At 39.4% G+C, this 27,612-nt stretch overlaps 3 protein-coding genes across 9 annotated transcripts in view; 2 read left to right on the plus strand and 1 right to left on the minus strand.

Moving 5' to 3' along the window:
• The window catches only part of LOC110173470 (glutamate decarboxylase 1-like), a 67,179-nt gene extending 63,261 nt beyond the window's left edge, over nucleotides 1–3,918 (minus strand). Inside the window, exon 1 of the mRNA XM_055151855.1 lies at nucleotides 3,839–3,918. The gene's annotated coding sequence lies outside the window, so the exon portion shown is untranslated. The remainder of the gene's footprint in view (nucleotides 1–3,838) is intronic.
• Nucleotides 3,799–10,686, plus strand: LOC110173491 (ETS-related transcription factor Elf-1-like). Of its 5 annotated transcripts, none has more exons than XM_020939509.2 (8): nucleotides 3,799–3,966; nucleotides 5,962–6,347; nucleotides 6,436–6,559; nucleotides 7,294–7,401; nucleotides 7,511–7,663; nucleotides 7,745–7,819; nucleotides 7,925–8,120; nucleotides 8,523–10,686. In XM_020939509.2, the coding sequence occupies exons 2-8, from the start codon at nucleotides 6,288–6,290 to the stop codon at nucleotides 9,079–9,081; spliced, it is 1,275 nt and encodes a 424-aa protein (XP_020795168.1). In that variant the 5' UTR covers nucleotides 3,799–3,966; nucleotides 5,962–6,287; the 3' UTR covers nucleotides 9,082–10,686. The 5 variants fall into 5 exon arrangements, with proteins under 5 accessions (XP_020795168.1, XP_020795169.1, XP_055007831.1 ...); XM_020939510.2 differs by having other exon boundaries at nucleotides 5,965–6,347; XM_055151856.1 differs by lacking the exon at nucleotides 3,799–3,966 and adding an exon at nucleotides 5,797–5,816.
• Nucleotides 10,687–10,983: 297 nt separating this feature from the next.
• sugt1 (SGT1 homolog, MIS12 kinetochore complex assembly cochaperone) lies at nucleotides 10,984–27,468 on the plus strand. 3 transcript variants are annotated; one of them, XM_055151861.1, is made up of 13 exons: nucleotides 10,984–11,108; nucleotides 11,191–11,239; nucleotides 12,445–12,535; nucleotides 13,131–13,200; nucleotides 13,306–13,376; nucleotides 14,036–14,089; nucleotides 15,187–15,215; nucleotides 15,400–15,419; nucleotides 15,608–15,704; nucleotides 17,686–17,793; nucleotides 25,346–25,436; nucleotides 26,334–26,506; nucleotides 26,918–27,468. In XM_055151861.1, exons 1-13 carry the CDS (start codon nucleotides 11,095–11,097, stop codon nucleotides 27,017–27,019), a joined length of 969 nt encoding a protein of 322 aa, XP_055007836.1. In that variant the 5' UTR covers nucleotides 10,984–11,094; the 3' UTR covers nucleotides 27,020–27,468. The 3 variants fall into 3 exon arrangements, with proteins under 3 accessions (XP_055007836.1, XP_055007833.1, XP_055007834.1); XM_055151858.1 differs by having other exon boundaries at nucleotides 10,987–11,108; nucleotides 15,394–15,419; XM_055151859.1 differs by having other exon boundaries at nucleotides 10,993–11,108; nucleotides 11,194–11,239; nucleotides 15,394–15,419.
• Nucleotides 27,469–27,612: the final 144 nt, after the last annotated feature.

The following is a 27,612-nucleotide window of genomic DNA, read 5'->3' on the forward strand; positions in this document are numbered from 1 at the left end:
TAAAGCCATTTTTATTGCTATTAAGAGCCAGAGAAGCAGAGGCGGAAAAACGTAGCAGATGGATGTCAAAAGGGTAATGAGAAAACACAAGCTCATTGAGAATAAAAGTGACTGTAAACTTTTAATAGACTGCTACGGTTAGCTTGAGCAGCGAAGGTCCTTACACTTAATAAAGATGATCTCGGCTACAGTGTATGCATATATATGCAGTCATTGGACAGTCTCTCCCTCCAACATCTGTTTAAATGTGGATAGCGCCAAAGTCGTTAACAGTTATGGACTCTGTGTCTCGTGGGTAAGAGGACAGACCTGGCCTGGTCCCCTTTCTCCACACATTCCTACAATCCTTCACATTGCCTGTTTGCATATTTATACAGAGCTGCCTATGGCAAATGGGGGGCATAAACATTAGCACCATTGGTGCGTACACAGGGTTTGGCTTTGAGCAATGGAGGTTTTGAAAGTGTCTTTTCTAATTTTACTTATTTACAGATTATATAAGGTAAGGTAGAATCATCATGATAGGTGAATAAAAAAAATATAAATTGAAATAAAACAAATGACTAATAACCTGGATGACTGACAATCTTCATTGACAAATATCAATTTAATAATCATCTACTGAAAGCATGTGGGAGACCAAACCATCCATGATAAACATATTATCTAACTTAAAGTAACATCAGATAGATAGATAAATAAACACTTGATTCAACCCTGGTTGGGAAATTCAAGTGGTCAGTTAAGTTTTCCCGATGTACACAGACTCATTCAGTAAATAAAGTAATTTTTAGGACAAGAAGGTTAAAAAATAATGACAAAAACATGACAGGGGCCAGTGTTTCTACAATTCATGTTATTCATATTCATATTCATATTCATATACTGGAACAAAAGGCCTCCTAAATCGCTCTGTTCTGCAGGTCAGTAAGAGAAGTTGGTCACTCCTGTTTTTCTGAGCAGCCACAGTCCCATGCAGGGGGATATCCCTTAGTGGGGATGATGGACCTGCATCTTTCATCTCATAAACCTCTCTAACACAGCTCCAACAGACTCCATTCTCCCTCCTATTACCGGCCCAGCCCTCTTTACCAATTTGTCCAGTTTTTTCCTGTCTTTGACAAAAAATACAGCTCCCCCAACACACCATAGCTTAGAGCACTTGCTACTACAGAACAGTAGAACATGTAGAATCACAGCAGCACAAACATCAGATGAGTTCAGTTTTTGTAGAAAAATAATCAGCTCTGACCTTTTTTGCACAGATTCTGAATGTTAACAGACCAATTGCTGTCAAGGCGAACACCAAGATATGTGCACACCTGCTTAAATAGACCACAAAGCATCTGATGTACAAATATGTCTAACAATTCTTACAATATTATCTGTTTTCAGTAACCATTTCTGTAGAGAGTCTTTATGATGATGCATTTAGTATCACTGGATGTAATTACTGTGTTTTTAAGACAGGAGAATGTAAGACAAGATTAAAATTTCAATATTTCAAGCAAATATAATGTATTCACAGCAATAATTTGTGACCTCTTCAGAAGTCCACAGCACCAGACATTACATAGCAGATGAGCTACTTTAATGCTTGCTGCACCTGACTCTGGCCCACTCAGTCAAAAGCATTTGTTTTTAAGACTTGTAACCTCTGCTCCTTTACATATATTTACTTTGGATTTAAACCACAGTTTGGAGTTCATTCCTACTGTCAGGCATATGATCTCTCAACATTTGGAAGGAACAAAGAAAAAAATCTGTTTTGAGTGAGGCCCATCCATGGCAATGCTTCAAGGGATAGAAAGTTTTGAACTAAGATCACTAAGAATACCAAGTGACGGTTATTCCTTGATTACTTGAATAATTTTATGTATTCATGTAATTAGTAGTTCAATTACTGCTCTCTTGAAAATCAAACCATATTTGATAAACTACACAAAGATCAACCCTAGTTTCACCCGTTTCATAAACAGGCCATGTAGCAAAATCCACATGAGGTGAGCAGACTAACTGGCAGAAGGAATTCATCACAAACCCACATTCAAGCGCAAATCTTTCATCTTTTTTCACTTTCCTCCATCTTCAAATGTTCAGTACTTTGTCAAAACCTTATAGTCTTGATGTATCCCCTGTGTAGGACTCCTTGAACTGTGCGACAACAAATCATGCACTAACACAACCAACCATTTATATGAGCCAGAAAGATCTGCGTATATCGAGTGTGAAGCTAGCATGACAGAAGGATTTGCCTCAAAGCAGGTCCTGTGCACTGACAGCGCATCAGTCAAGGTGTATGCAAATTTGTTTATTCATTTCTCGCGTGGACTAAGACTGATGGGCTGCACATGGGTTGGATATCTTGCAGGTATTTGGTTATTTTTACATTTTCTCATTTTTGCTGCAGACTCTAAACACATGCACATATTGGAACAATCAAATCCTACCCACTGCCACTTTTAGGGAGTTAACTGTGTTGAGAGCCAAACTAAGCACTTGCAGCATTCCTGAACCGGCCCAATGTTCAAGCAAAAAGACAAATTACATGAACATACAAAGGGAGGAGAAAACTTCAAAAGGAAGGCTCTAAAAAGGCGAAGCTACCTCAGGTAAAAAATGATTAACAGGGTTATGTAACAAGACAACTCATTTTTGTATCTTTGTTATTACTGTAATGACTTTTAATCTGGACATTTATTATGATTTTAATTATTTAATAATTCATGCAAAGAGGTCAGCTAATTAGCTAACTAGTGAAAATATAAAATAAGGGCTTTCCATTTGGTGACCACTCAAATAAATTAATTTAAAGATATAAGATGCCTTCATGAAGATGGTAACTGGTTATTACCCCCCAACTCATGGCCATTCTTACATGGATAAGCCCAGATGTATGAATGCATGCAGCAACAAAATCTGTAATTAAAATAACAATATGACATTTTTCAATTCAATTTTTTCTCCAATGGAAAAAAAATTATTGAAGAGTCAAGTACGAAACGCCTTTTGCAAATTGTTTAAATCCTCAGTTATTACAATACAACAATGTCTATATATTTCATTTATACATCTTTGGCAGTCATCCAACAGGCTAAAATATAGATCTCTTTAGATAATGTGTAAAGTACATCAAAGACACTCCTCATCTCATTCCAGATGTGTACTGCTGTACACACCCATGCACTATTCACACTGACCATCTCTCATATTTAAGCCCTCACAACAAGGCACGCAATTCCACCATTTATCACTGCACCAATTTTTGGACTCCTCTTTCATTTCTGGAGTTTTCTTAAATAAAAAAAAAAAAAAACTTCTCTCAAAGATGCTGACATTTGTCTATGCTGTCATTTGCCACTAGAGTGCATAAGGGACTTAATAAAGAATTGTCCTTGTATGAATGTGTGTCTATGTCACCAACATTTCGACCCCAAATCTTTTTTTTTGAAATGTATGCCGTATTTACATTATGCTTTTATTTTGTTCTTTATTTTAAGTTAAATAAAAAAGGGTTATGGTTTTAGACAATGCCACTAATTTTACCCAGACCCTCTCTCCTTGATTTAAGGACATTATCTTGACTTCACCCTCATATAAACCTTATGTATGTTTGCAGATTGGCCCCTCGCCTGTCAGCCGCTTTACATTGCAAATACACCCGTGTTTACATTTGCTCCACACTGACAATGGTCACTAGGGGTTACCTTGACTCACAACACAGGTAACCAATCAGAGTCTGAAGGGAGGAGATTTGACAGGAAAAAAAAGAGGAAGTAATATCTGACAATGGCTCTAGAGAAGACAAAACACGGTCCACACTGATATTAAATCTTACCTTGTGCAGCCCTAAAGAAAACTGATCTCAGGTCAGAGAAGTGGTGACGCCTCTTGTGTAGGATAAGACCAACCTCTGCTGTACATGTCAGCTGCTGATCTGCAACAAAGTCAATGTACAAACATAAGGTAAGAGCAAAGCTTCTGTTTTACTGTAGAAATCACAAGCGAATCATTCTTATGCATCTTATGATTTGTTTTCACTTATTTAATCATACATTTAACAAAATGTTATTCATACGGTTTAGTCAGGAGTTATAAAAGAAAGTGAAAGTATTTGGATTTGAAGTTGCTGTTTAAAACAAGCTCCCACACTGTTTATCAAATACCTGCTAACCCTTTTAAATAACAAAAAAGCAATTTTGTTGCAGCCACCTTTCAATATTCTTTCACATTATTTTGTCCGTTCATTTTTACAAACCCAGTGTTACCCCAAGCAACAAGAGGCGCTTATCAGCAGCTGCTTCACTTAGCATACTGTTATCAGCCTGGCCTAGTTCACACACAAATACACTGCCTATGTGCCTCTGTTTCTATATCACTGTTTGATACACAAACTGGGGAATGAATGTTATGGGGCTTATCAGTATCCTGGGGGACTGGCACACACTTCACACAGACTAACCTATGTGACAGGAGAGCAGATGAACAAAGCTCCATACTGTTAGATATGTATAAGAGCCACAGGCAGCTGCAGGGGAAGCTAACACATACAGCTTGTCAGTCTAGAGCAGCCTCCACTCAGACGCCACAAAACGTGTCAAATACAGATGGCCTCCTTAATCTGCAAAAGCCAAACAACCCAAAATACAAGTTTGCATCTGCATTGAATACTTTTTGTGCTAAATATTGAGGCAACTTGCCAATATCTAATCCTGATTTTCCAGTTGGGGAGTACAAGGACTACATATCTGTGAACTTGTTTACAAAGCGTTCGCAGTTATTAATGTTTTAGACCAAAACAATATATTCCAAACTTTTATCACCTAGATCCTTCAAACAATCTATTCCAATGCAGCCCTGTTTTATTTTAGTTTAATTCTTGATCAGGGTTAGTTAACCCCCAGTTAAGGGTAAACATAGATAAACTAGATCTACAAAGGAAACTTAACTTTAAAATATGGTGATTTTAAGCTCTCCTTTAACCGATTTGAACTGCAATTATTGTTAATTATGTTGAATATTTATAATAAACACAGCACGTTTGCTCTGATGTTGTGCAGCGCTTGTTTTTTGCTTGAACTAATGTTTTACTTCACTCTGATGGGTATGCCAGATGGTATTTTGTTTCTATCGCAAACAACAGAGGAAGTTGGAAATGAGAAGGACACCGCTGGCAGAGATGTTGGCAGCGGTTTGGTGCAAAACTCAGGAAGTGGTGCCTCCTAACTGAGCTGTGCTTCCTGAATGATAACTGACCCAAACATGCTGCGCCTTTGCAACTAAAAATCTTTCTTTCAAATTATTTTACTGCATTGCAAATGAATGAGAATAAAACATTTTTTGGAGCACTGTTGTTATTACAGGGGCATAGGTATACTGTTTGTTTAGAGGACAGGTTGCACATCTTATGATTACAAAAGCCATTATAAGGGGCAGAGGCCTTGTGAACCACAGCAAATGGTGTAACAAACCAGCCAGCATTAGTTGTGACAGGGACTAAAGCCCTTTTTGGAGGGAAAGAAAAAAGCCAGACAAGCAGAGATAAAACACAGCATGATTAGCGAACAAAGGGAGCAGGCGAGTCGCTTTGGTAAGTGCCATTTGAAGACACGCAAAGAATTTCGGAACCCCTCTGTAACCTTGAAACACTGGGCAACGACCAACGACATTGTAATGTCTTATGCTCCACTCCAGTGACCGCCTCCACCTTCTGCACACAGCTCTGTAGAAAGTATTGCTCAGTACAAATGCTTCCTTCCTGTGCCTCTTAGAAGTATGATAAGAGAGAAAAGTGGTGTGATAAACACCACAGGAAAGTAAGTGATGCAGATGTCTTAAACAGCATCATGTGGGGTAATTTGTCATTTTGTTATGAAGATGTTGTATGTTTCATGTTGTTTTGACATCTATTATCTACTACCCCACCCTTTTATACAAACTTTGCTCTTTGTTCTTCTTTAGCAGGTTTTCAGTTCGACCACAGGACAGTTTAGCAGCCCCCCCACTTCCTCATCAAGCATCGAAACAGAGCACAAGCTTCCTGTGACGCCTCTGTGTCTGTGGTCAATCAGTAAACTAGCATCAATGTTCTTCATTATTGCGAAGTTATACTGCATTGGAGGAAGAGACTGGCCCATCCATCTCCAAGAGAACCTACACGTCTGACTGGGAGGAGAATTCACACTGGCAATAACTTCATCAACCTGCGCAGAAAGACACACAAAACAATAGTTCATCAAAAAGCTATGTTTTTGTTAAATTAAAAACTGGATACTTTGGACACAACCATGCTACAACAGTCAGAGCTAATTTTTGATTTTGCTAGTGATCATGTGAACATGTCACAGGTGACTACTCTGCATCTGCAATTAACTTTTATTTGTACTTCACACAATTCTAATCTGTATTGTATTTGTAATGTATTGTGTTTTGCAGCTGATGGCGTGCTCTGATTACCCTGCGGTGATAGTAGAACAAGTTCCCCATGCGCACCTGCTGTCCTACTCGGGTTTGACCTGTGAACAGATCAACAAAGACGACCATCAACATCTTTTCAAAGGTGTGTTCATGGACACATCATGCTAACTTGAACAACCTGCCTGCAGTCCATTATAGCACATTACACAAGATTTGGCTAAGACTAAATTAAGCACAATAACATAAAAAGTAAAGGTAACTTCTAATCGCGCATGCGCATCGTTTGGCTCAGAACAGCCCGCCCGACCCGACCATGCTCCGGGGAAAAAAAAAATCAGGAAGTAAAACAAAACATTCCTGGCTAGTGTCTGTCTTGAAAGACAGGCAAGTTCCATAGTAGGATGACGTGGACAATTTGGGATACAGCACCAATGTCTTAGCCAATGTCTAATCAAATGTTTAAGAGTAAGTGCATACTACGCGGCATAGTATTACTTTTTTGTTAGGAGGTCTGCGAGCTGAAAGTTAGGCATGCCTTAAATGCTATGCTAATTTGCTAATGATACCCATGCCTGTGATGATAACAAAGACATGTTACTGCTTTTGACGATTCACACTGCCTTTATTCTTTCTGGTAAGATGATAACTCGATCATAGTTTCTCTGCCAAAGCTTATATTATGGAGTAACAACTGTAAATAAAAGTTGATGACCGAGCAGCTGTTAGCAGATGTTGGCTATCGCAGCATCTAGTAGCCATCATCTTATGTCCATGGAACCACAAAACACATGTTTCAGTTGTATAGTTCAGTTTTATATATGTCTAGTGCTAACCAGACCAGTTTTTAAAAATCCTTTATTTTTATTTTTTTTCTAGTGGAACCATGTGAAAGTGGTGAAGAAGAAACCATGGAGACACTTGTTGCTGCTGACTCCCTTCTCAACATGGACTGTGCAGACACACTGTCTCTGGAAGAACATTATTGTAAGCTGCTCATCACTTCCTGTAACAGTGTTGGTGAACTGGGCAATCCATTTTTAGACACGATGGTTTCAGTTGTTCTGAGGTTGAACATATTTGTGTCCTCCTACAGCCCAGGCCTTTTTACCGTCACTGAGTGATGTCATTGCTGCTCCAGTTACCCAGGTGACCGTGTCAGCTGAGGGCATTGTGGGAGCTGTGGACCAGCCACTGTGGCACACTGTGCACCATGACCAGTCTGCTACCCCTCAGTCCAAAAAGAGAGGTCAGCCAATGCCAGCTCATGTAAAACGAATTTTGTAAATGTAAGTCATTATGATATTAATTAATATTTTTTTCATTTCAGGAAAGAAATACAGAAGCCGCAGAGCTGAGTCTCCCACACCAGACATTACTGTAAAAAAGGACAGATATAATAAAGGTACTGAACATACAGTCCATTAGTATGAAAGATATTACATTCACTAGACTGAGATATGCTGTTTGTCACGTTATCACATTTTAAGTATATTCCTTTTCTCTGTAGGTGGAACCACACTGTATCTGTGGCAATTCTTGATGGAATTGCTACAAGACAGACAAGTCTGCCCCCGCTACATCAAATGGACTGATCATCGCCAAGGGATCTTCAAATTGGTCAATTCAAAAGCTGTTGCCAGACTCTGGGGCAAACACAAGAACAAACCTGACATGAATTATGAGACAATGGGCCGAGCTCTAAGGTACTACACAACAGTTACTACTCAAATACTGTAATCTCTTTATTATTTTATATTTAATATGCACAAATCTGTGCATTCAAGCATACTTTTTTAAGGAAAGTATGTTAATATAAAGTATGAAGCAATAATCGTGACATTGTTATGTCATTGTATCAAAGGTCTCACAATAATATCGTAATAGAATATATGAATTGCAAGCATCTCCCATTTACTTGAGCTTGGAACCACTACGAGCTATTTGGGGACTTGTGACCTCTTGTGGTTGAAGCTGGTATCAAGCTCTTTAAAACTATATTGTAAACAGGGATTTTAGGGTTCACTCTCATTTTAGCTTCTATGTTATTTCATATGAGGTATTTGCCATCATTGTACATTTTACTGTACTTTAATTATGCCTCCTAGGTACTACTACCAGAGAGGTATTCTGAACAAGGTGGAGGGTCAACGTTTAGTCTACCAGTTCACTTCACTGCCCAAAGATATGATTTATATAACTGACGGAGAAGGTTCCAAAGAAGAGGATGAAGAAAACAGCTCTGATGAAACTGACAGTGAATCAGACGACAGCACAATATCTTCAGGTGACCAGTCATTTGACCAGGAGACTTTTTGCCCACCTCCACAAAAGAAAATGTCTATACGACCCCCCGGTCCAAAGACCAGGATAACTCCAAAGGCTTCAGCCCAGCGTGAGACAGTCTTGAGGTCAGCCAAGAACAGCCTCATCCAGGAGCAGCATCTGCCCATCGTTTCTGCGGAGATGCTGCGGACCCTTCAAAACCTCCAGAAGGTCCAGTCTCTGCAACCATCAGGTCATGGCTCCGTCTTCAAAACCGCTCAGCTGCTGGGGAGCCTGTGTGAGCGGCAAGCAGCAGCTGAAGTGGCAGTGGACAGTAAACCTGCTCTCAACAATGGAGAGAAAAAGTCGCACTGTGGAAAAACAACAGTGGAAACTGTGTAGCTTGTGCATTATGTAGCCTAGCACAAATCTATGAAGACCCCCAACTATTTATACAACATCAACTTATGCTGTTGATCTAAAGCCTGACCAAACATCACTGCAGCACACAATATGCTTGTTTTTTATTAGTACAGGTACTCCGCTCAGTGCCCTGTTATATCTCTGAGTGGTCACCACGTGTGATTGAATCTCACAATATCAGAGAAAATTAATCTTTCTCCATAACTAATTGTCTTTAGATTATCTTTAGTATTGTGAAAATTATACATGTATATATTTTATTTCCTCACACCAAAAACATATATGTTAGCTTTTGGCAATTCCAGTATAGTCAGTGTGAAACATAGACTGTATATAAAAATGAACATGGATAACTCGCTAGCCACTGCGTCCCAAATAAGAAGTTTGCATGCAGGCTCTTCTGGCTCCTACTGACCCTGGCTCCCATTGACTTACATTTGAATATTGTCACCCCTCCCACTGTAATTGCTGCAGTGACCCTTTTCATTTGGGTCTTAAAATTTTCATATTAATCCTGGTGTTTTTATTTTGCTATTTTGTCCGTTAAAAAAAATTATTTTCCTAACGTTGAGCCTGGCTCCAAATTCACTCTTACAAACGCTATGGGTGATGTCACACTCACTTAGTCCATTTTTTTATACAGTCTATGGTGTGAGAAGTATGACATGTCAAAAACGGGCATTATTGATTTTATTCAAGTATACCACTTTCTTTTATGTAAATATATTTTGGCCTCCTCCAGTAGAGGCATTTTTCCTCTAAATGTCAAATTGGGAAAAGGAGGCATAAGTTAGTGAAAAAATGTAAGAAGGTGAGATTCAGTCACAGATGGTTTCTAAAGATGTAACAGGACAACCTCTTGGGCAAAAATGTGTAATCTTATGAGCTTGTCTTTATCTCAGCATTATTTAACATTTTTATTGCCCTTTATCTTTCATACACCAAAGTTACATGCACTGGAAGCTCTTTTGCTGCATTATCTGCAGACACGTGCTTGCACTCCTGCTCCTGATTTTGGAGTGATTTTCTGATGATCACACTGTGCCCTGCTCTCAGTCTTACTATCGTATGTGTCTTAACTGTTGCACGCTAATTAAAGTCTGCCTTGTAAATGGGATTGCACTAAAGGTTACTCCTGCTGTTTAAGTGCCTGAAGACTGGTTGCAGTGTCCTTGGTTTTTTTAGGACAATGAGGATGTCAAGGGAAACATTCCATTAATTTACTGCTTTTGTTTGTGAATGATTGAAAACAAGGGATTATTGTTTTTTCTGAAATTGCAGTCTGACACTGCTGCTCTTCTGTGACAATCAACAGTGACATGAAGCTGTTGCTTGTTTTGCTTTTGTGCCTTATGTGTACTTGTCATTATTTAGTGGTTATTGTGTTCTTATACATATATTGTTAACTTCTATGGACCTCTAAAGCCTTAATGTCTTTATGTATTGGTTATTATACAATATACTGTATAACTGTGTTTTTGCCATTTCCCTCAGGTTTATAAAACTTTGATTTGCTTTATAGACTATATGCCTTTTGCACCCAATTAGCCTATGCAAGAATAAAGCGACTTGCTCATAAAGTCATACTGGCTTGTATTTACATTCAGTTGTGACTATTTAAATCTAATGTTTTTTCATTTTCAGAGGAGCAACATGTCATTTGACCTGAGGGTTTGTTGACACACAGACTATTTTATCATTCTTACGTCAATCAGTATTTATTTTACCTACGCATAAAAACATAACATTACAGCGCAGGTTACAGTTCCTTTATTGCTGGTTTATCGTATCCTCATGGATATCCATCGTCTTTATTGAGGTGGTGCTGTTGTGTGGCCCCTCCAGACCGCACGGGGCGCTGCTGTCGCTGTGTCCGGACCGTAGCCGGATGTTGTCGGTCGCAGCTCTAAGCAGTGGTTGCTGTTTCACGTTTCCGCGGACGGACACTCATCTAGAACTTTCCCTTAGCACAGTGAAGTCCCCGGTACGGCGATGGCAACAGAACGGCAAGTTTCTCAACCCCTCATCTCGTATCTGTTATTCTGCATACACTCATAACCACTGCTTAAAGTCTGTCGTTCCTTTTAGCAGTTTCCCTGATAGCCTGATTGACGAGGATCCACAGAAAGCTCTAGAGGTAAACAAACCGCTTCATCATGTTCATCAGTTCGTTTTATTTATTTTCATCATTTAAGTTAATGTGGTTCATTTGGTGTCAAACAAAATTTTTCTCAACCTGCTTATCCTGATGTCTATGTTGCTAACATTTCCTTGACATTTTACCCTGCTGACTCTTCATTAAAACTATACAAATGAGAGTACAGATAACTACCCTTGAAACCCCTAATACCATATTCACATGTCTTTTTATTTTGTTGTAATTTCGAGCCTTATATTTCGTTATGCTGTCTGTAGTAGATAGGAGTACTGAAGGTAGTTTCACTTTCATTAAGTTGCAAAGCTATTCATACGGGTGATATCCAGCTGGAACCCACTTTGCTTCATACTGGGGGTTTTCTTCATTTATCTCTAGTGGTGGAATGCTTAGGAGTTACCATGGTGACACAATCCACAAATCAGCAAACACTGTCAAAAAAGTATCAAGATAGTCTGGAAGCACACACATACACACACCCAAAACACCCAAAATGGACACCTTTTCAAGATCAATATGAGCATTCATGGTTCTGTTTAGGCGTTTTATTTTCAACAAAAAGGTGAGAGGGATTAACTAAAAAAGCTGCTGGCTAATGCTAGCTACCTTGTGACTGTAATTTTATGTGTGAGAGACTTGTTTAATAGCACAGATTAGCTCACATGTTGTAGTTCCTATAACTCTGTTCTTTGTGGTCAGATTGTGTTAAAACAAAACTCATAAGTATAACTTGGGTAACAAAGCCTCAGACAAAGCTATGTCTACTCTTAGCATCACTCCTCTAGGGAATGTTGATGACACCAGCTGCAAAGTATCAATAAATATGCAACATTTTGATTTTTTTCCAATTTAAAAGATATAGTATTTATTTTTTAAATCTTTATTGTTCTGAAACCCACTGATTGAGGGGGTGTCATGCGTCATAGTTTCTTTCCTTGTTTTTTTTGTTTGTTTGTTTGTTTGGTTGGTTTTTTTTGACATGTCATTTTGAAATGTCATAAAATTTGGCCGAGTTGCAACCATACTGTGACATTCCAGGTATTCATGAGACAAGCAGGAGACAGACCCGACCCCAGAAAACTTACATAGTGCACCTTTAAATTATAATGACCACAGAGCAGTGCAGAACTGAACTGAACTAAAATGTTTCATACAGTATTCAACCTTTGTATTTTGACATTTTATAGGCACTGAACAAAGCCCTGCAGGAAGAAACAGACAATGCTGAGTGGTTCTGCCAGCGTGCCTATGCCCACATCCTTCTGAAGAACTACAGTTGTAAGTTTACATCATATATTTATAATGCATGATTATATAATGTATCTTTTTTATCTTGATAACACTTATGTGATAAAACCTTGAATGGAATTAAATAGTCATGGTCAGGTATATGAATCTTACACAGAAGAGAGAACTGGATAGAAGGAAAAAATACTAGGGATGAAGCAGAGATGAAGGTTGGCAGTTTGATCTTTGGCAAGACACCTCACCAGTCTGCCCTTTTAACGAAAGTGTACCTTACACCTGTATGTAAATTGATTAACATGATATTCACACACAGTACTGAAATTCACACACAGAACTATATCACTAAGTTATATTCCATTAAAAATGATCATTTAAATTATATTTGCAAAACTGTTTGTGTTGAAATTTTGGAAATTCCATTTGTAATGGGGTATCTGAGTATGAATGGCAAAAAATATCATGCAGGAGAAGTAAAATCAGATTTTTGAACCAATATTAAAACATTTAATCAGAAAATGAAATGCATGTGATGTGTGATAAACGTCTTTTAAAAACATATTCATAGCAGAAGCTTTCATGATATGCTAACATTTTAAAATTAAAGATATAACATATCTTTTTGCAGGTGCAATTGATGATGCTAGGAAAGCTCAACAATTAAAACCTAATCTTCCACAGGCTTTTATGCGCACAGGGTATGTATCTTATCTGTTGTACTTTAGTTTGGTAAAAGCTTATTAAATGCTGCAGACCATTTGTTGTGGTGATATAAATGCAGTTTGCTTCTGTGCTGCCTGTAGAATAGCAGAGTACCACTTGAACCATCTGGAGCCGGCACACGCAGCCTTCACTCAGGGACAGCAGCTCGACGGTGAGTTCATGCTTCAGTACAAACTTCACAACCTCCCACTCACCTCCTCCTGCACCGTCACTCTGTAACTCACATCTTTAAGAACAGACTTAAAAGGATTCAAGTTCTGTGGGGGAATGCAGTAAACTACTACATTAAATTATGTATCCTTTGATATAGCAATAGTAATTTGTTTTAATGTTATGCGTAAGTATCAAGTAACACATCGTCTTTGATAACACAATCTATTAAAGTATACAGTTATTGCAATATATTTTAAATAAAATAAATAAATAAAGTATTTGGTGACATTTCTATTGTTAAGGGGTTAATTTTACCATCCATTAACTTTTTGCACAATAATAACTGTTAACATTAACAATTGCAGACACACTGAAACACAATTGATTAAATATTGATTTATCAATTAAATTATATAATCTGGTCATTGTCTATTATCAACATAATATTTTATGTCAAATGATTGATGTTGTAGTATATAATATATGTGTTGCCAGTTTAGGATTGTTGAACTAATAATATATATTTTTTTAATTCATAGATTTGATTTTCCATATTGGTCTTCCTGAAGTTGGTGCAGAGCATTGTGCTTCTGTCTCCCATCTGCATGTACATTCTTAATGGCAAAAAGTAACTCTTTTCTTTTTATGACTTAACAGTTTCAGACAAATCCTTTGAGGTCTGGATCAAGCGTTGTGAAGAGAAAATGGGTGGTAAGTGGACATATTTTCCATGGAAAGTTGCTTTTTGTAATGTATGCTCATCTATAAGGACACGGAACAAAGTTAAAACATCCAATTACTATCTTTACTGAGTCAGTTGTGACCTTAACTGACCTTTTCAAACATACGTCATGTGGTGATGATTATTTTGAGTTACAATCATTGTTTAAAAATAACTTCTCTGTATCATAATTGATTGAACGTTCCTTTACTCTGACATGAACATCACTATTGAATGAACAGATGGAAATGTGAGCTTACAGTTGAGGAATAGTCAGACTGAACTACTCCATCCAATAAACAGTTTTTGGCTGCCTGTGTGGTGCATTTACTGATGCTCATGCTGGGACCTACTGGATCATCAAATAAACAAGAGCATGAGTTTTGACAAACAGGCTTCATACCCGCGCACACACCTACTCCCATGGGCCATATGATTCATCATAGTTAACGTTGTCGATGTTTCAAAGCACCCAACAAGACCTGCCCCCCTCTATAAACCCCCTCACTGGTACACAAAGGCTGTGAAGGCACAAAACTGTACCAAAATTAGAAACATTCTACATTGCCTCACACTCACACCAGGACAAACTGTTGTGTCTTCAAATCCTGTGGCGTTAATTTGATGTCAGCACAAAGCATCTGGTAAAGTCATGATTTTTGACACGCAGCTCCTCATTCCCCATGAGCAAGCCCCCTTCCGCATACACACGCACAAGCATATACACACATGCACACACATATGCATTTACACACACACACTTGCATTTCAAACGTGGCCTCGTTAAGACAACATTAACACGCCTCCAATCATCTCATCTCTGTCTTCTGTCTCTGTGCTCCCGCTTTCTGTAATGAAGTCTGTGAATAATGTATGAAAGCATGCTGTTAAATGGTGATCAGGCGCCCTGTTAATGGGCGTGGATGGGCCGATAAACAAATCAGCAACTAGGCGTGTGTCACTTTTCACTTAAATGTGCATTTCAGGACAGCACAGTTTGTCCTTGATTTTAAGTTACAAAAAGATGTTTCACCCTTGCACCTGCTTCATACATGACTCTGCTCTCTCTCTCTCTCTTTGTTCTCAGAAGAAAAACAGAACGGCGATGTCCCCAAGGTGAGTTTCCACCTGTGGCCACTAGGGGGAGCTGTTGTTCTCAGCATTAGCTGCTTGGAAAGATGCACCTGCTAAATAGAGTCAAGCCTCACCAAATCTTTTTTCTCTCTTATTTTGCCTCTGCATTTCCCCCATCAACACATGTTCATCTCAAAATATCAACTCATGGATGTCCCAGCAACAGCCAGCAGCACCTGTAGTAAAGTAAGTGCATTAGACAGTTGGGTTCATGTTTTGAGAATGCTTCCAATTTTTTTGGTTACAAAGTGGTACATCTTCAACATATCTCCTTTATTATCATGGGTCCTGGTTCTATAACTTGGAGGTTCATTGCATGATACGAGGAAAACAATTCTAGGCCTGTTGAAGAATATCCTTGTTTGTTATTGCAGACACGACTGGTACCAAACAGAATCTCAAGTCATTGTCACAGTGATGGTGAAAAACGTTCCCAAGGATGGCGTCTGTGTCAGCTTTACACAAAGAGAGGTATGAACTCTTAAGCGCAGTAGTGCGACTTTGTGAAATGCTCTGAGCTGTTTCTTCTCTCAGAAACAGAGATGGGTTGGCTCTTGGTGTTTCCTCAGGGGGGCCCATTAGACGGGTCTCGCACACACACACACACCCTCTCCCTACGGACCAACTATGCCTCCAGTGGTGCCTTGTTAACATTGCCCCCAAAGTACAGATCTAAGAACAATTTACCCTCCCCAGATTCTCCAACCTCCTAATTGTCTGTAGATAGAAGCCATCACTGATCTAAGATCAGCCTGAGCCCCCAGGGACAACACTTTTCTCTTTCTTCTTCATTTTTACTTTCTGGTTTTCCTTTCTTCACTTTTCTTCACCGATCTCTGAGGGGTGACTGCAGGGCACCCATGGGACCTGCTTTGTCTTTACTAATAGAATAGCAAAGTTGAGTTTACCCCATTTAAATGAAATCACTCACACTCTGTCTCTGAATCACAGGCATTTGTTAGTCTCTCTCTCTGGTGTGAGGCACATATAGTTCATGTATTTTTTACTAGGTCAGTTTATACAAAAGAAATTAAAGATGAAAGGCGCTGGTCTCAGTCATTTTCCCTTGTGACTCTATCTGCAGCTGCTGTATCCACAGACACTGCAGCACTTTCCGCAAATGAATTTAAGTCTTTGATAGTTTTGTGGAATTGCCTGAAAGCAACTTAACTTTCTAAGCTTTTATCCCTAATCAACTTAGTGCATTTTTCTTCAAGCCGCTGAAGTCCATTTTTATTAGAAAGCCCATGGAGTGTTTATCTACAGAAACAAACATTGCTGTGGTGTAATGTAAAGACACCAAATGTTTAAATCTGACATCTGGGACAAGGCTTTAGTATTCCCAGGCTCTGTTGTGAGTTTGCGGGCTGTAGCTGGACTCATTCCTCTGTGCAGGAGCAGCGAGGCGTCCAGTGTGCTCTGACTGACAGGCTGTTAGGAGCTGTCTGACCCGCCCCATCACTCCTTTTGTGGCTCAAGGGGACAGCGGCAGCTTACTCTTGGCTGTCACTGTGGCCAGATCAGATGATTATTCTCACAGACATGCTGACACCTTCTTGTCTGTTTTGTCTTTCTTCAGATAGTGTACCACATTCTCGGATTTCTTTTCTGCACTCAAAGAAAGCATCACTATTGATTTACCTGTTTCAGTATAATTATTATATTTAAGGCTATTGAATAACCCCAAGAGTCTTAAAATTAAATCTAAAAACAAGTTTTGGACATGATTCATTAACCAATCTAATAAAGCTACATTTAAATGATAATTTGAATTATTATCCCAAGGGCATAAGTTTATAACTGTTCTCCTTAACACAGCAATTCAAAACTAAACCTATCTTTTGAGTGTTCAAGTCCTAAATGTCACATATACACAGGTACTGAAACCTATGAATCGTCAACTGTTGTTTTGGGATATATATAAAAATACAATTAATATCTTGTCTGATCCTGGAGGAAGCATTTACCCCTTAATTAGTTTCAAAGGGTTTATATTGCTGGGTTTCAGATGACATCACACCATTCTATAGGCCGATATTAATAAATAATAAATACAGATGGGGGAAAGCTAAAAGTTAAAATGCTAAATTATGCTGTAATACAATGAGTTCTTGGATTTAGTTAATATTTGAATATATACCAGGTTCAACATTTGTGAATTTACCATTTGGATATTTCATGGTAAAGTACAATGTAATCAATAGGGAAAACTGTCTCTTGCTCCTCATCTGAGAGTATGACATCATCACATTCTAGCTTCTGAAAACCACCAGTATTTACCATTTCACATTTAATCCAGTTTGCCCTCATGTTATAGACATTTCTTTGCTCACTGTGTTCTTGACTTCACAAGTACTCCATACAACAGGGGTTATTGATTGCTGCTAGGTTATAACTCATAAGGAAAGGTCTTTGCTGGGAGCTGTAACATGTCTTTTGTCTGTGTCCTCAGCTCTCGGCCGCAGTACGATTGGCTTCAGGGGACAACTACAACCTCAATCTTCACCTTCTTCATCCGATCGTCCCTCAACAGAGCAACTTCAAGATCCTGTCCACCAAGGTATCATGCATTTTACATCAACCATTCTTCAGTTTATTGCACTGCCTTAAAGAATGACATGTTATTTATGTTTTTTTATGTTATATATGTCATTTATTTAATACATAAAGAATAGGCATCCTGTTCCACCTCGTCAACTTTTATTTCTCTCTGCTTCTGACCCGCATTCTGTTTGTGTTTGCAAGAATCCCATTCATTCAATGGAGATCTAGAGAAGAGTCTTGCAACCAAAATAATGTATGAAGTAGGTTGGTTAGTGTAAAATGTGCATAAGAAGTCATACACTCTATCCTTGGGTGACTTGGAAACAGCTTTATAGTTTATAGAATACAACTTGTTTGCTGTTGAGATCGACTGACCTATGCTAAATCACACAACTGGAAGTTGGGGTACAATTAATATAGTCTCCGGTGGCAACTTCCTGAACAGGGTGGATAAGTCAAGATTAAGTTTGTGACATTTTCCACTTGGAAAAATCTTTGACATTTGAGATGCAAGAGATGGTGACATGTTCATGAAGCAGAAACAGACACAAACCCTTTTAAAAACACATGACACATAATGGACCATTGTGCAGTAAAAGCCGCATCAATTGGGGATTGATTTTAAGCTAGTAAACTTTTTTCCACCTCAGGGTCATACTAATGTTAACATACTGTATGACTGTAACCTTAAATACCACTGAGGTAAGCAAGAAATGTGTTAAACAAGCCTGTAATTTTGCAATCCTCAACCATTTTTTCTTAAGGACCAGTACTGTCACAAGAGTTTGTTTCAGGAACCAGCTGAAGGATGCAGGTCCAGTGACAACAGTGCAAATTCTGTACAACCTCTAATCCTGTATGTTTTTAAATGGCTTTTACTCACATTTGCTGTCTATTAGGTTAATTGGTGCTATATTGTCATAGTAAAACACAGAGACATATCGCTAGATTATAAAACTAAAATACTGTACATTTTTAAATTTATGAAATCAACAGTCTTGGTTTGAGGTTAAATTAAAGAGTAAAGTGCACTTAATACCCTTTTTGAAAGGTTACACTGAATGTATCAGAAACAAAAATAAATCCTATCTCTTGGGCGATATATTGCCCTCCTCTGCGTATGTGCTATAAAGTAATCTTCTTGCTTACTAAAAATACATGTGTGAATTTCAAATACATCACTTCTCTATGTGTGATAGCAACTGCTGCTAAAAACAACCTGTTTACATCAAACTTGCAAAGCATAAAAAACATAAATAAACAACCTTTGAATAAGATACCACCATTTTATTTATTTATTCCAAGGAAACGCTTCTAAGTTTTTGAAAGTCAATAAAAGACCTTGAATTTTCCCCGGACCGCGCTTTAACAATGTATGTAGCCTTGCCATCATAGCCTTTATTGTCACCAGTAAAGAAGCAGACTATTAAACGTGTCAGGGAACATCTTTTATGCTGCTATAAAGAGTATATGACATTGTATCGTGAGTATGTGTGTGTATGGGAAAAGATGGGAACCCTCCAGATAGGATTAAAAACATACACTTAATTCTCCCATATGCTTTTTAAGCGTCAGATAAAATGTTAGTAGATAGTTGTATTATTAACTAATCATGAACGTATGTGACATGGTTAAAAATGCATCAGTCATGAGATAAGTTTTAAAGCTTGGTGTGCAAAGCTGCTACAGATCACCACTTAGTTAGCACTTTGAGATTAAGTCTTAATCTCCTCAATAATTCAGAGCTCTGTAAAGTAGGCTTTCACTACCTGTAATGTGTTAATGCTGCTAAAGCTAACCATAGCTGCACTAAGAAATAAAGAAATCCTTATCTTTGGTTGTTTTTGAGTGGAGAAGTTCACCAGAGGAGCGTACAGGAGATTCACACATATGCCCAAATCCACCGCCTCCGCACTTACACACATTTATTAGCTCCCTGAGTTTCTTAGGCGCTGTTTAAGGTGATTATAGGCCTAACGAGTAGGCAGGGCACTTTAACTATACCCCAATTAGTGCGTATTATAAATGAAGTGGGCTAATGAGCACCAGTGAATGGGTGCTGATTCAGGGTTTAGGCCTCTGTCCACTCTCAGGCTGCACATCAAGGCAATGTTTTTTCAAATATATTTTCAGGGAGAGAATTAATTTTTCAGTACATTGATCAGCCTGGCCTTGTCGATACTGTACTATAAAACTGTAGTCTCGCAGAGGGCGCATCCTGGCAACACACTGGGATGGAGATGGATGACCTTTCACTCGCATTGGCAAAGGGCATCTTCAGAAATCATTAAATTTACTCCACTCAATTCAGTCTATTAAGTTTTGATATACAACTAAGTAGACAAAGTAGTAGAGGAAGCTGGTAACGTAATTCCTTTATAATTCTTGCTTGCTGTTAGAGGTGGGTAACATATGATTATGTAAAAATAGCAAATTCGGTATTTTAAATTTTTTATTAAAAATTGCAAAATAAATAACTCAGTTATTCTCAGTCGCAAACTAAGCAAAAAGTTGGTGGTCCTGCTACCAAGATTTCATACTACTGTTTTGCTCTTGTAAAATACACTTCACCCACCTTATCTGTACAAATTACATTACTTACTACATTGCTATTGGACAAAATCGATACTCACTACACACTTTTCAGATTTTAGAGTGCATAGTTTTAAATGGTGACTGACCAGTAGTTACTAAAAGTAAAGTAAACATAAATCCTTGAATATGAATTCTCCATCTAATCAAAATAGTTAATTCACAAATTAAATGCACATAGGCTTAGGGAATGTGCAATCAAAACTGCACATAGGCTTAGGGAATGTGCAATAATTAATAGAACAGAAGAATGCAAGGGCTTGCCTGTTAAGGATAATTTAAGGGTCCTGTTGGTGCATCACTCGTGGTCATACTGGTCTCATATTTACTTTGTTTTATGGTGTTTGTTTATGTGCTGCTTTGTGTTGTGTTGTCCTGTTTTTTGATAAAGCATGTTACCCCCTGTCCCAAGACAAATTTCTCCCATGGGAGACAATAAAGGATTATCTTATCTTATCTTAAATATCCTAGATTTTATCCAAGGTCGCCTTTACAAGAGAAAAGCATTGTAGATGGTTGAAATGTAGAAAATCTTATACAACTAGCTAATGAAAATAGTTTGGGACAGGTTAAAGCATACAGTGGAAGGAGTATGTGTAAAAGTCTGAGAGGCAAAGCAGAGAGATGTCGGCTTATTTTGTTGTGACTTTATTGATCTTAGCGGCTAGATGGCTACATCGGGTCAGGGTGCTTCATTTCGACTGACTGCCCCTCCTCACAAAGAAAACATTCGCTCACTTTCTTACTTTTCCATGGCAACAGCAGACACTGCATACCAGAGGTGCACGTGGGCTGCAGCTTAAACAAGAGCTCAGTCTTAGAGAGGCCAGTGCCCGTGTTGGTCCCACTCATCTTTCTGCAGTTTGTTTTTCTTAATCCAACTTCCTGTTTCATCCTCCCGGGCTGCTGTGTTTTGTGCCTCCCCAAAAACACCTACCTGCCGTGGGTCTTTCTGCCTTTCATTCATTGAAAACACACTCACCTTCCTCCAGGACGTCCATAGACAGTTAAAGCTCCCACAAAGAGCCCACTGTTCCCTGGTCCAGAGGGCTCCGCAGGCGCACATGGCCCTGGCACTAGGCTGACCTCCACTCTCAGTCAAATTATGCATAATTTAAAATACACTGCCATAACATTATGACCACTAACTAACATAAATGACATATGAAGAAGAATTTAAAAGGGCCAACATGCACAATTCCTCTTTTATTCATGTTATAATGTTGTACGATCATCAAAACTGTACCAGAAGTTTAGTCCCCCTCTCCAGAGTTCAAAATGTACCTGCTTCTCTGTCGGTCGTTTTGTCCAGAGATGTTCAGAGGACTTGATCTGAACTTGTTAGGACCAAATAGCCTCGTTTATCAGTGTAGGCGTGTAGCTGAAGAAAACTGCTTTTGATTTTACTGGTCAGCAGATACAGGTCTTGCACCACCTGCTAGCACTTCTTGAACTTTGTCTTGATTGACAATTAATTATGGTCTCTACCATATAGTCTACACACACAAATTATTGTAGGTTGTAATAAAAGAAAAAAAAACAAGGCTAAGTTGTACAAGAAAGAATGAACACTGAACACTGTAATGTTCTGCAGTGTGGTGGATTAAAATGTACTTATGAAAGAAATGTCAGTGGTGAACAAACTTGTTTAACTTATTGACAATTTGCCTTTGTCCTCAAGTGCATATTGGTTTGTTGCCTAATAAAGGGCTGATTAACAGGCCAATGTAACATAAGTCATAACAACAGCTAACTTTATATTTGACTACCAGTTGTATGCCTGAGTTCAGTCAGGCATACAGCTACAGGTGAAATCATCGCACAATTGACAATGTGGGAAATGCCAACAAACTAGCATGCTCTATTGGGGCCTTACTCAATTAAATATTTTGGATCCATTTAATTCTTCTGAAGCCAAGCAGCCACTGGGGGGGAAACATTCAAATGAACAACAGCATCAGCAAATCAACTTCCTCCAGATTGGCATGCATCCCTAACGAGCGTTTTAAAAAAACACATTGCCTTCGGAGCAGTGTCTGTAATAGGCTGCCCTGCTCTCTGCTTTCTGTTTACGCTTCATCGTCTTTAAAGACAACTTAGCAGAGGAAAGCTAAGCCGGGCATGTGACGCGCCCTAATCTTTCAACACTCTTTTTCCATTAACATAAAGTATTTTCAGTTTGTGTCTGTGGCGCGTTATCATCAGGGCGACCTCCTCCTGTCCTCCGATCTAACCGCAGGGGTCACCTCGGCAACGGGGAGCCAATTACACACCAGTGTATTTGATCAGAGGAGACGGCTGACACACACACACACACACATCACAGCTCCTGATTCACACTAGCTGCTTCATTCACTCCCAAAGTCATCTCTTTTGGAGAAAAAGCTAAAGTGGCTTCTGTGCTCTTTAATTTCCATGCCTGTCAGTGTCGGCAAATGTTTATATTTAGAGCATTTATGCGTCTTTGAGCCGAGTTTGTTTTGAAATATTCAGAAAACGGGTCTGAAAGAAAAAGGGAAGAGAGGCAGGGTGAGGTCGTGCCAAGGAGGATCTGTGGTGAAGGTTCTAAACATGTGACAAGCTACAGGGGACCCCAGTGCCTCTATGTACATGCTATCAAGTTTATAGGAACGCACTGTCCAGCCCTTGGAGTCCTGAGGGGGGTGGCCCCTGTATGTGGCTGTGCTGTCACATCTCTTTACGGGCCAGAGAGTGTCCTGTCTCAGTCACACACACACACACACACGCACACACTCACGCACACACACACACACACACTTACACACTCACACACTCACACACTCACACACTCACACAAAACCACATGTCTGCACACAGTGGGCCTGCCACGTCCCCTTAGCATGTCCCAGGAAACACAGATGTGGCAGCAGATTAATGTTGTATGGGCCGAGGTTGCACACTCTGTTACCAACCTCTTCAAGAGAGCCACAGAGACTTACCTGTCCTTAGATTATGGTGACATCTCTACAAATATCTATAGATTTGTCATGTAGTAAAACATACACTTTTAAAAGCTATTCAAAAACTCTCATCTTTGGTATAGGTTTTAAGGCACCTATAGTTAAAAAGTACCATATTGTATAGGCTCTTTCAGATTCTCATCAAGTTATGTGCCTCTTAAAATACTGAGACGGAAGTTCTCACAACATCGCTCTTGCTATTTATTCATGCTTGGTGTTGACTCTAAAGTTCTATGGCTAGTTTGTTCTTAGTTTGTTAATGAGTGTTGTTGATGCTTTCATAGTTGTATTTGGGATGGAGGTGTTTAGAGGTAGAAGGATTTGTTAACCTACCATAATTTATCTAAGTATTCAAGATTTAACAAGAAAGCACCAAGAAATATCAGAGGGTAATTATTTAAAACAATGATGAGAAAGCACCTGTCGTCATTTATGGTCCTCTAATAGATTTCAAAAACATCTCCATGTATCCCAAATGGCATGAGCATCTGAGACGAGCTGCTGTCTTTGTAACTCCTGATCAAACATGCTAAAACACTTTGATAGAAACATTGAGCTCGAGAGAACATCTGTTTGCAGGAACTAGATGCATCTGTCAGAAAAAAGTAGTGAACAAACTCTGTATAGTAGTTTGCTAAGATGGTTTGACAAAAGCAGAAATTATATCCAACTTTATTTCCCATTTGTATACTATGAAATGTAATGAAAAGATTTATTTAAGCAACTACAGTAAAGGTTAGCTGTCTAGTATTTTTAGTATTGGAAATCAAACTAGAGATACTTGGTTGAGCAAGTGTAGATTTAAAAAAGGGCACTGTGATCCATACAAAGAGGATCTCATGGCATGGCTTGAAAAATAGCCATGAATTATTCGGGCTGTAACCTGTATTCTCAGCAGGGTTGGTTCTTTTTTTAGTCCGTCGGCCCTTAGCAGGTGAGCCAAAAGTTAATTTCAGACTCTGCACAGATGCCTCTCTGTGCACACGGGGCCCGCCGGTGCTGGGGCCAAAAGCGCTGACAAAGACACCCGACCGAAGTGATCTATCAGCGGCAGAAGGTTGGAGAAGGTTGAGGCAATCACACTGTCTCATTTCCTTCAGTCTGCCCGCGTCTCCGTGCTGTCAGTTAGCCGCTCCTCCTCTCCCTCCTCTACCTCTGCTTTTCTTTCCCTCTTCCCTTATAAATGAATCATCACGCAGCGGCCAGCGGAGCAGAAATGTTCCTTAATTGCTCCAGCACGTCTCGCTCACGCACAGGTTGGACATGTTAAAGGCACAGGACTATAATGGCAAGAGGCGCGTGTGTGGCTGCTATGTGCCCTGTCACTATAGCTCAGTGTTAAAAGCATGTGTCCCCTCTCTGTCTCTCTCTTTCACTCTGTACAGTTCCCTCTTTGTCTCTTTCTCTCTCTTCCCCCCTCATGTCTCACTCTTTCTGTCTGTCTGTCCCTCTCTTTTTCCTTCTCTGTCTCGTCTCTTTCGTGCTTTCTCTCCCTCCCTTTCTATAACTCTCTATCTCCCTTTATGTCTTTCCCTCTTTCTATCTCTCTCATTCCCTCCTTCTCTCTCTCTCTCTCTCTCTATGCCTTTTCTGCTCTCATACTTGCCTCTGCCTTGTCGTCCCAGTGTAATGATTTAGATCAGATGGTGCTGTGTGGAATTAGAAGCCACACTCCTCCCTCACCCCCTCCTGCTCGCCCCGTCTCGCACTGGCCCTCGGCTGACAGGCATCTCGTTAGTGCAGTATGTCTGTCAGCGAGCTTCCAGATTGAGTTGTGCCCCCGCATATCCCTGATCCGTCTCTTTTTTCACCCCACAAACACCCAGATTTGATGCCGGCTCTGAAAAAACACAACGTCTCTCTCTGGCCTTTCTAATGATCTGGTGTCCCACACTTTAAGATGTCACTGTAATGGAAGTGTTATTTTTGTCCTGAGCAGAAAAAGACCACCATTTTGTTGAAAATTGTTATTCACCCTCTTTTTCTTCGTGTCAGGTGGAGATCAAGATGAAAAAGACCGATGCCATCAGATGGGAGAAGCTGGAGGGAGAAGGACAGGACTCCAACATCAAACATTTCAATCCCCGTCAGTCCACAGCTTCAGCGTTTTTATTCTGTCTCTTTGCTTTCAAGTACCAGTTTGACTCTCTCTCTCTCTCTCTCTCTCTCTCTCTCTCTCTCTCTCTCTCTCTCTCTCTCTCTCTCTCTCTCTCTCTCTCTCTCTCTCTCTCTCTCTCTCTCTCTCTCTCTCTCTCTCTCTCTCTCTCTCTCTCTCTCTTTTTCTATCTGTCTTTCTCGCTCATATATTTCATATGCCAGTTTATCTCTCTCTCTTTCTCTCTTCCTCTCTCTCTCTGTCTCTCTCTGTCTCTCTCTGTCTCTCTCTGTCTGTCTCTCTCTCTGTCTCTCTGTGTAAAGATCAATATGAGCTCCGGCATTTGTCTGTGCCATGCTACCAAAATGAGAGTGGGCAGTGGAGCTGTGCTAGACTCTTTCATTAGGCTGACAGTAAAAGTAGGCAGGAAGGGATAGGTATGACAGCAACTTATGAGTCAGTATTTTTGCCCACACATTCACATCACTGACTAGATTAATTGTTCATATAAATATGTGTGTTAGTGTAGCAGAAGGACAGGAAAATAAAATCAAAAGTTAAGTGGGCAGATGAGTAGCCATTGTAGTGGGCTTGAAAAAGGTGTCATGAAAACATGGTGTTTAGGATGGTTTGACATCTGATTTTATGGAGAAGGAGAGCAGAATGTCCACGCCTGGCCTCAAAATGTCGACGCCATGTCAACTGCATTATTTATGTAAATCTGTGTTCGGATTACACTCAGTCTGGAGTAGATGCTTCCAGCTGTAGTCTGGATTTTTACGCTGTATTTTACATGTCTAAACACAGCAGAACAGTCTTTTTCTTCATGTAAAACTATTGTTTTTATCCAATCAAATTGCTGCTGTTAACACATTTTCCTTTTCTCAGATCAATACCCATCGTCATCTCACTACACTCAGAAATGGGACAAAATGGTGGTGGACCTGAGTGAAGAGGAGAAGAATGAGAAGCTGGAAGGAGATGCAGCGCTGAACAAGCTCTTCCAACAGATCTATTCGGATGGCTCCGACGAGGTCAAACGCGCCATGAACAAATCTTTTGTAAGTGCCATGTTCTAATACTTGTATCCATAAGTGCCATAGTTGCATTTTCACTGCATACTCAGTCAAAGCTTTTGTTATGGGAAAAATATATGTCCTTGAAAGCTAATAGCTCCCTGTAGGTTTATTCAAACACACAGCAAAACATGTTCAGCCTAGAGCTACATAACCTTCTTCAGTTGTTTCATAAATGTATTTTGAAATCTATTCATTATTTTTTACTTTAGTAGTTCAGTTTTTATTGAGAAAAATTAATGTTAACAGTAAAACCAAGAAGTGGATAGTGCATGGAACAAGACATTGAATCAACCCGCAGTTTCAGTAGACATGTTGGACATGGTTTTGTATTCGTAGACTATAGTTCTTACTGAATAATAAAGGATTCCCCCCTGTGTTTCTGTGTCTCTGCAGATGGAGTCTGGTGGCACAGTTCTTAGCACCAACTGGACAGACGTTGGAAAGAGAAAAGTGGAGATGAATCCTCCAGACGATGTGGAGTTTAAAAAATACTGATGCTTTGGTCTGTGTTTCTTTGTGTCTGTTTTCTCTCATTTTACACTCAGTGCACCTGAAATTAGCAGCCTCCACGGTTGATTCGTTTCGCTCTGAACCAAACCACCCGTGGCCTGATCATGGCCAGCAGGGGTCACATCATTTGAATAATCAGTTCAGGAGATCAGTTTGCATGATTTGCTTTGTGATGGTTTCATACTGACAAGAACAGACTTAAATGGAAAATATTCCCAAAACAGAAACACCCACTGCCTTTCAACTTCAACTTTCAACAGCCTTTTCCCACACACAATATCAACTCTTGTAAAAATGTAATATTAACATTAGATATCTTTAAACTATGATTTCTTGGCTCATTTCCTGTCAGTCATCATGTGGTTCAGCACCTGATACTCCTGATACTTCGACTTCTGGTGTAAATAAAAGATTCAGTGTTTGGCTCAAAGTAATTTTCTTTGTCTTTTGTGGTTTGTTTGCGGTGGAAGTGTTTTCGGAGCGGCCAGGAAGTCTGGGAATGGATCCATCTGACACAAAACACTGGTATATTACAGCAAGAGTCATGCTGAGTGATTATGGTGCTGGGAGGGATGAAA

The sequence above is a fragment of the Boleophthalmus pectinirostris genome, unplaced genomic scaffold, assembly GCF_026225935.1.
Source record: "Boleophthalmus pectinirostris isolate CB_2022bp ecotype Guang Dong unplaced genomic scaffold, ASM2622593v1 HiC_scaffold_16, whole genome shotgun sequence".
Lineage (NCBI taxonomy): Eukaryota > Metazoa > Chordata > Actinopteri > Gobiiformes > Gobiidae > Boleophthalmus > Boleophthalmus pectinirostris.

What these genes read in the sequence shown, in the direction of transcription:
- LOC110173491 (XM_020939509.2), top strand. Translation starts at nt 6,288, where the DNA reads ATGCTACAACAGTCAGAGCTAATTTTTGATTTTGCTAGTGATCATGTG. An exon ending in GTCTCTGGAAGAACATTATT is followed by an intron (nt 7,402 to 7,510) that starts GTAAGCTGCTCA and finishes GTCCTCCTACAG; the next exon opens with CCCAGGCCTTTTTACCGTCA. An exon ending in ACAATGGGCCGAGCTCTAAG is followed by an intron (nt 8,121 to 8,522) that starts GTACTACACAAC and finishes TATGCCTCCTAG; the next exon opens with GTACTACTACCAGAGAGGTA.
- sugt1 (XM_055151858.1), top strand. An exon ending in TCAGGGACAGCAGCTCGACG is followed by an intron (nt 13,377 to 14,035) that starts GTGAGTTCATGC and finishes ATGACTTAACAG; the next exon opens with TTTCAGACAAATCCTTTGAG. An exon ending in TTGTGAAGAGAAAATGGGTG is followed by an intron (nt 14,090 to 15,186) that starts GTAAGTGGACAT and finishes CTTTGTTCTCAG; the next exon opens with AAGAAAAACAGAACGGCGAT.